At 51.0% G+C, this 8,379-nt stretch overlaps 1 protein-coding gene across 1 annotated transcript; it reads left to right on the top strand.

Moving 5' to 3' along the window:
* Positions 1-4,777: 4,777 nt before the first annotated feature.
* On the top strand, positions 4,778-7,073 carry Csf3 (colony stimulating factor 3). The gene is made up of 5 exons (XM_042054867.1): positions 4,778-4,823; positions 5,731-5,903; positions 6,208-6,315; positions 6,436-6,582; positions 6,857-7,073. Exons 1-5 carry the CDS (start codon positions 4,778-4,780, stop codon positions 7,019-7,021), a joined length of 639 nt encoding a protein of 212 aa, XP_041910801.1. The 3' UTR covers positions 7,022-7,073.
* The last annotated feature ends 1,306 nt before the right edge of the window (positions 7,074-8,379 follow it).

Below are 8,379 nucleotides of genomic sequence, written 5' to 3'. Positions count from 1 at the left end.
CAGGCAGGGTGGGAACAGTTTTGCCCAACGGCCCTGTGGAGTGGGAGAAAGGCTGCTCGCTGAAAACAGGGTTGGGTGCCAGAAAGGGGCACCTCAGCTCCCCAGCCAACCCCAGCTGCACGTGGCTGGGGACATACACCTGTTGTTGTCAAGTGTCCCAGGACTAATGACAATGCCCCCACTGGGTCAGTGTGGTTAGGCATGTGTCCCTGGGTCACTGCACATATCCCTTTGTCCCTGCTGAGCTCTCTATTGCCTGTGACGTGGCGTTCGGTTTCTGGTCCAGCACCACGTTCCGCCTTGCCTGCTCAGGGCCACTTAGTCACATTTTCTGACAGGGTGGTTGGTAGGAAAACTTTGTCTTGCCAGCCTGTCTGTAATCTCCTTGAGGGCTAGGCTTCTAGCCTCAGAGGCCACCAAAATACCTGCTGGCATGACATTTGGGCTGCTTAAAGTATTGTTTGTTGCGGAATGCACACGAACACACCTCACCAGCAATACAATTCAACCCGTTTTGGCCTTTGCTTCGGTTCCTGATCCCAGCCCAACCCTGGTCACAATGACCCAGCTTTGCTACATGCTTCTAGTTAATGCCACCTCGGCGTCATAAAATGTCTGAAGCCGCTTATATGAGATCGGATTCCCTCTAGCTCCCCACTGTCTTTCCAGATGATCTTATCCTCGTGCCCAAATTGTTCATGCTTTGAATAATTTATATTTTTGTTTCCTGAGGCAAGGTAGCTTCTCTTGGCTACACAGAACAGGCTGGTCTTAAACTAGCAAGGAGGCTGACAGAGAAAAAAGGCTCAGATTCAAGAATGAGAATCAGAAACTCTTGGCAAATGGACCAACTGTCTGTAACAATGACTAACTCAAAGTCCTAAACTCGCCAAACCAGGAGAGGGTTTTCTTTGGATCAGGTAACCATGACCCTGTGATACTGGGCATTACCAGCAAGAACATAACTGCAGCCAGATGCTAGGCAGATGAGAGCTGCTGGGTGCTGCAACTGTTGTACATACAGGCTCAGATTATATGATAATATCAAAAAACACAAAAGTGCACATTTAAAGATCATAGACAAGGGGGTTGGAGAGATGGCTCACTGGTTAAGAGAACTTGTTGCTCTTGCAAAGGACCTGGCTCATAGCCATCTACAACTCCAGTCGCGGGATCAGGATCCTCACCCTCACCGACAATGAATGCACGGGCAGACACACGTACATGAAGGCACACACACGTACATGAAGACAGACACACGTACATGAAGGCAGACACGTACATGAAGGCAGACACACGTACATGAAGGCAGAACACCCATACACATTGAATATACATTTTTAAAATTAAACTAAGAATGTAGTTCAGGGGTGCTAGAGAGATGGCTCAGAGGTTAAGAGCACTGACTGCTCTTCCAGAGGTTCTGAGTTCAATTCTCAGCAACCACATGGTGGTTCACAACCATCCGTAATAAGATCTGGTGCCCTCTTCTGGCCTGTAGGGACACATGCAAACAGAACTATATATTACATAGTTAATAAATAAAATTAAAAAAGAATGCAGTTCAGGGTAGAGTGCTTGCTTAGCATGCCCCAGGTCCTAGAAAAAAAAAAAAAAAAAAGATGAAGATCTGCCTGAGCCTTTAGGGAAGTTGGCAGCAAGAGCTTCTGCAGCCAACACTTCATGAACCACTCAGGCCTCTGAGCCTCCCTCAGTTTAGCTCTACTTAGCCTGTGTGACTTGTCCAGGGGAACAAGTCACACATCCTCCCCATCATATAGCCCAGGCTAGCCTCAAACTTGCTTCATAGCTGATGACCTTGAACTTTGTTTTTATTAGCATATATAACTATACACAACAATAGGCTTCACTATGATATTTACAGAGTATATATAATGTATTTTGATGACCATATTAGCTCCTCATTACCCTGCATGTCCTTCCTGCTCATCCCCTTCCTCCTCACAACCAATTCTTTTTCTACTCTCTTGTTAGTTTTGGTGATCTTTAGGGTTCTTTTGTTTTTGAGACAGGGTTTCTCTGTGTGGCCCTGGCTGTCCTGGAACTTTGATCAGGCTGGCCTCAAACTCAGAGATCCACCTGCCTAAAGGCATGTGCCACCACCAGGCTCTTAGGGTTCTTACAATACTTCAGAGAAGTTATTAGGGGCATGAGCACCTTGCCATAACCACTGAAGAAAAATCTCTTCCTCCCCCAGTAACCACAAACTGCTGATTAATCCCCTGGGGGTGAGCAGTGAGCCCCTTTGCTTCCCTAATAGGATGCCAGGCCCAGTCTCATGCAGGTAACCATTACAACAGCTGTTAGCAGCCAGGTGGTGGTGGTGGTGCACACCTTTAATGCCAGCATTCAGGAGGCAGAGGCTACACAGAGAAACCCTGTCTTGAAAAACAAAACAGGAGCCGGGCGATGGTGGCGCACGCCTTTAATCCCAGCACTCGGGAGGCAGAGGCAGGCGGATCTCTGTGAGTTCGAGACCAGCCTGGTCTACAAGAGCTAGTTCCAGGACAGGCTCTAAAGCCACAGAGAAACCCTGTCTCGAAAAACCAAAAAAAAAAAAAAAAAAAAAAAAAAAAAAAAAAAAAAAAAAGAAAAACAAAACAGGGTCTAGAGAGATGACTCAGTGGTTAGGAGTACTGGCTGCTCTTCCAGAGGACCAGGGTTCAATTCCGGCACCCACATGGCAGCTCACAACTGTCTATAACTCCTGTTCCAGAGGATCTGACACCCTCATACATAAACACATGCAGGCAAAATGCTAATGCACATAAAATAAAATAAATAATAGGAAAAGAAGCTGTAAGCTGGAGGGTCACGGCTGTCTCGTTTTCAGAAGAATGTTCTACAACATAGACCATTCCTCTAATTCTGCAGTCTTTTTTCTTTTTAATCATTTGTTTTTATTTTTTTATGTGCATAGGTGTTTTGCCTGCATGTGTACCTGTGTGAAGGTGCCAGAACTCTTGGAGCTTGAGTAATGGCAGTGATGAGCTGCCATGTGGGTGCTGGGAGTCGAACCTGGGTCCTATGGGACAGCAGTCAGTGTTTCTAACCACTGAACCATCTCTCCAGCCCCCAGTTCTGCATTTTTTTCTGCCCTCTTCCACAATGATCCCCAGACCTTGGGTAGGTGACGGTTGTCTCACTAATGGCCGAGGATCCAGCAATCACTTATTCTCTGCACGTTGACAGTTATGACAAATTATCAAAACTCCCTACAAAAAGAAGCTTCTCTGACCAAAGTTGACTATGGGAATAAAAATCACTATTTGGAGTCAGGCGGTGGTGGTGCATGCCTTTAATCCCGGCACTCAGGTGGCACAGGCAGGCAGATTTCTGAGTTTGAGGCCACCTAGTCTACAGAGTAAGTTCCAGGAAAGGCTCCAAAGCAACACAGAGAAACCCTGTCTTGGAAAACAAAAGCAAAAACAAAAAATCACTATTTGGATGTCAACTAGACAAACACATCATGTCTATTTTCCAGAACAAAAGCAGTACCTTCCCTGCTGGGTCCGATGACTTCCCAGCCTTAGACACTGACCCTGATTACAGCACAAGGTAGATTCCCTCCTGTGGAGCCAGCCTCAAACCCAATCAGGAAGTCACCGCTTGCTCTTCTAAACTTGACACTACTGTATGCCAGAGGCCCTGGGTTCACATTTTACCCAGCCAGTCAATAGTGCAACATGCACAGGTCCCAGATGAGAAAGACAGGGATGACAGTTCTCTCAGCAGCCTGCCCAGTTCCTTCAAGCAGAGGGAGGAAGCCCGCAGGTCAGTTCCAGTTTCTCGGTGTCTTGCAACCAGAGCCTGTGGTGTCTTCAGGGACAGTCTTACCGCTGAGGTCTGGCTAGCAACTAGCAGCAGTAGCAATTTCCCCATGTTGTGGTGACCTCCAACCATAAAATGTCATGGCTACTTTGTAATTGTAATTTTGCTGCTGTTATGAATCGTAATGTAAGTATCTGATATGCAGGATATCTCATATGCACCCCTGGGTTGCAACCCACAGGCTGAGAACCACTGACCTATACACAATGAAGAATTTCTGACAAATGAGATAGCCAGTTGTTGCCAGTCAGCATGTTAAAAGAATGGGAATCTCAGGTCTGGCAGCGGTGGCACACACCTTTAATCCCAGCACTTTGGAGGCAGAGGCAGGCGGATCTCTGTGAGTCTGAGACCAGCCTGGTCTACAGACCAAGTTCCAGGATGGCCAGGGCTACACAGAGAAACCCTGTCTTGAAATGAAATCTCCTGCTGTGCCCTCCCAAGCAAAGATAGGTAGCTGACGCCTGGAACACATGTGGCCACCAGGGGGCACCCTCACTGCTGGAATGTTCCCGCTCAGTCAGCTAGGCTTCAGCATCAGAAGATTATCTATGTTCCTTGACCCAAAAGGTGGGAGTGAAATGGCTCAGAAAGAGACAACTTAAGATGAGGTCAGTCAGACAAGTGGGCTCCTCCTCCTCTTTAGCCAGTAAAACCCTGTGGGAATTGAAACAGAGGTTGGGATGTCCCTCCAACTCTATTACCCCTGACTGGGCAAGGCTTTTCCCTCTCTGGCTCAGTTCACAGTGTTGAAAACCCAAGGTCTCTCCAGAGCCATCACTGGACAGAGTTCTAGGATTGGAGATGCAGTTTCTCTTTTCTCACCCCAGCCTGCATCCACTTGATTGTGTGGGGTAGAGATCATTGGGACCCTGAGTGTCCTAGCCCGACTCCAGAACCCCCAGACTCCGCACGGTAGGGTAATATGCCAGGAGAGCCAGGAGAGCCATGCAGGGAAACAGAAAGGCAAGGTCAGGTGAGTAAAGTGCCCCCAAAGGGTCTTGATTCATTCAGGATAGACATCCGGTTTCCTCTGGCCTCTCTGCCGGGATCCAGGGGCTTAAAGGGATGAGTCACAGTGGTGGGTATTGGGGAGTTCCCAGCTAATCAGCCTGGGACAGAACAGTCTGAATGCTGAATTGCTTTGTTTTTTATCCATATGTGGAGTGGGCACAGAAAACAAGACCCTAAGGTGCTGTCCAGGGCTCCTGGCACTGCAAGAGGCCGCTGCCTGGGAGCTTATGGGTACGGAAAGAGAACAGTGGGTTCTTCCTTCTCTCTCAGAGTGTTTGCCCAGGTATAGGTATCTTGAGAATCACAGAAAGGGCAGAGGGGGCAACCCTGGCATATCTGGCAGAGGATAAAAAGATAGGAACAATCTTGACCTGGGGGCCTGATTCTTCCCCAAGGTCTGGCTGAGCTCCCTCTCTAGCCCCCAGGGCTTTGCCAGCCCTTCAGACCAAACACCCTGGAGCAATTCAGGCCTGGGTGTGGCTAGAGGAAGAGTTTGAGGGGGGACAAGACGTCAAGGAAGGAGCAGAGATTCCCCGATTTCACAAAACTTTCGCAAAAGCTTTTCCCAACCCCCTGCATTGTCCTGGGTGACAGAAGAAAATTTGCATAAATCCTGGGAAGTTATTACTAAGCCTGACTGCCCCAGCCCCAGGTAATTTCCTCCCAGGCCTTGATGGGGTGATGTATAAAGGCCCCCGGGAGCTAGGCCCTGGCAGAACCCAGAGCTGAGCCCACAACACCCAGAACCCATGGCTCAGAGCCGCAGGAAACTGATGGGTGAGTGGCCCTGATTACCTGCCCTGGGTGTGGTAAGGAGGGAGGCTGGAGGGGCGAAGTGTCTCTAACCTGTCTGTCTGCTGCCAGCCCTACAGCTGCTGCTGTGGCACAGTGTACTCTGGGCAGGACAAGAGGCCGCTCCGCTAGTCTCTGTCACCTCTCTGCCACCACCCCTGCCTTTGCCCCGGAGCTTCCTGCTGAAGTCCTTGGAGCAAGTGAGGAAGATTCAGGCAGGGAACTCGGTGCTGCTGGAGCAGTTGGTGAGTGGTGTGTGTGCAGGGAGGGGCACAGGAGGGCAAAGGGGAAGGGAGCAGGCTAGGGGGACGGGGACGCAGCGGCAGCGTTTGCCTAGTGTGCACAAGGGCCTGGATTCCACACCCAGAATACTGACAAACCACCGAGGAAGGGAACATGCGACATGAAGGGGACTTGGGAGAAAATGAGGAGAGGTAGCAGTGGGGCAGTACTTAGGGACACTGGAAGCTGAGAAGCCAAGTGGACAGAGAGGACTTGGGAGGGAGGCACAGCCTGGCCCAGTGCCCCTCACTACCCATCCATCTACAGTGTGCTACCTACAAGCTGTGCCACCCGGAGGAGCTGGTGCTGCTCGGCCACTCGCTGGGTATCCCGCAGGCTTCTCTGAGCCGCTGCTCCAGCCAGGCTCAGCAGCTGGTGAGTATTTGGAGGAGAAGGGGGACCAGAAGGATGAGAAGGGACTACACCCTGGTATTTGGGCTCCTGAAAAGAAGGGGTATCCCACTGCATACTGCCTAACCCTCCTACTGTCCCCAGACAAAGTGCCTGAGCCAGCTCCATGGAGGACTCTTCCTCTACCAAGGCCTCCTTCAGGCCCTGGCAGGCATTTCTCCTGAGTTGGCTTCCACCTTGGACACTCTGCAGCTGGATGTTGCCAACTTTGCCACCACCATCTGGCAGCAGGTGAGCTCCATCTGGAGGGACAAGGAGTAAGAGTGAGGATGGGGTCACACCAGCTTACCTGGGCACCCTGGGGGCTCCTGCATTCTCAGAGGTCTGTGTATGGGGAGTCCCCTCCCCATTCCTTCTGGCTGATTAGAGGAAACAGACGGGGTTTGGAGCCTTGGCTCTTGCTGTCCATGTGAAGAGTGAGCCCCACGGGACAGCTCACTAACTTCCAGCACTCCGTTGCCTGCAGTAAGGACTGATCTCCGACTTCATTTTCTCCTCCCTGCAGATGGAAAACCTAGGGGTGACCCCTACAGTGCAGCCCACTCAGGGCACCATGCCCACCTTCACCTCTGCCTTCCAGCGCCGGGCGGGAGGTGTCCTCATCACTTCCCACCTGCAGAGATTCCTGGAGACAGCTCACTGTGCTCTGAACCACCTGGTCCAGCCCTGAGCCAAGTCCTTTCCAGCTATTTTATTTATCTCTATTTAATATTTATGCTTATTTAAACCTACTATTTAAAGATGGAGAAGAGAAAATGGAGCGCCAAGCTTCTAGGCCCTTCTCTCTACTCCTGAGTTTTGTTCTCCTGCTTGTAATAGAAAGGGGAAGCTCTTGAGTCCTCCTGCCCCCAGGGCTGGAGGGAGATAGGTAAATACCAAGTATTGATTCCTGAGGCTGCTCCAGGCACCCAGTTCTGTGGCTGTACAAAAGAGCCACAGTGAGCACCACCACCCTGAGGCACCTATCTCTGGGATTCTGGCAGCATCAGGTCTCCCTTTTGGGAGACAAGACAACCCTGTTTAATATTTAAACAGAAGTGTTCCCAAACTGGGTTTTTGTATCGCTTGCTCTGCTCAACCACACATGCTTGCATGTTTCCCTGTCCCCAAAGCGGCAGAGGCACCCAGGTACAGCCCTGGAATTTACTGGATTCTTTGTTAGGGCCTTCCTGGGCTGGGAGGGGGAGAGGGGGTGAGAGACCGCGGGGAGGGTATGGCATGGAGGGAAGCCTACCTGTCTAAACTCCCTCTAGGCCCCACTTGCTCACTGTAACCAAGCTTGAGGAATAAAGTGTCTGTATCCAGTAAAAGTCCTTCTTCCTTCTTGGGTTTGGCTGATGCCTGTCCAGAGGCTGGTGGATGGCAGGAGAGGATGGGGCTGGGAGGAAGGACGCATTGGCTCACCCTGACCGGTCTGGGTGCCACCCTGTACGTCCTAAGTGACAGGGACACAATAGTGAAAATGCACACTTGCCTTGAAAGTCACAGCTTCTTGAGGAAGATGGATCATAAGTCAGCAGGAGAGAGGGGGCACGGTGATGAGGGCAGATGGGCTGCAGCTTGGGCACACTGAACACGTGCACACAATGTCCCTTCACCGCTATGAAGAGCGCTCCACAAAGCATCCGCCCGCGAGAATGACACCATGCCTTTTACAGGCAGAAAGCTGGGTCAGAACTCCAGTTCTGCGCTGGCTTTCTCTCAGTGAGCTCTGTCCCCTTGCTATCACCCCTTGGAGCACTTCCCTACTTGGCTCAGCTCCTGAGCTGAAGAGGTCTGGAAGGGTGGGGTGTCTGGAAGAGCAAACTGGAGGCACACTTGCAGTTGAAGGCCAGCTGCAGACTCCCCTGTGCGTGGGGCTCCCCAGCCAGGCCGACCCAGGCACCTTCCTCTGCAGCCCTCCAGAGCCCTCCACACCACTGGCTTCTCAAAGTCCCAGCACCGTCCCCTCACACAGCCTCACAGGTCCATGTCCCTGGACTCGCATCCCTCCACCAATCTTCTGGAAGGAACACGTGGTGAACTCTG

Source organism: Arvicola amphibius, chromosome 4 (assembly GCF_903992535.2).
Source record: "Arvicola amphibius chromosome 4, mArvAmp1.2, whole genome shotgun sequence".
Classification (NCBI taxonomy): Eukaryota; Metazoa; Chordata; class Mammalia; order Rodentia; family Cricetidae; genus Arvicola; species Arvicola amphibius.
The sequence above is the reverse complement of the archived record's forward strand: the minus strand, read 5'-3'. Positions and strand labels throughout refer to the sequence as shown.

What these genes read in the sequence shown, in the direction of transcription:
- Csf3 (XM_042054867.1), top strand. Translation starts at nt 4,778, where the DNA reads ATGCCAGGAGAGCCAGGAGAGCCATGCAGGGAAACAGAAAGGCAAG. An exon ending in CGGTGCTGCTGGAGCAGTTG is followed by an intron (nt 5,904 to 6,207) that starts GTGAGTGGTGTG and finishes ATCCATCTACAG; the next exon opens with TGTGCTACCTACAAGCTGTG. An exon ending in CCAGCCAGGCTCAGCAGCTG is followed by an intron (nt 6,316 to 6,435) that starts GTGAGTATTTGG and finishes TACTGTCCCCAG; the next exon opens with ACAAAGTGCCTGAGCCAGCT.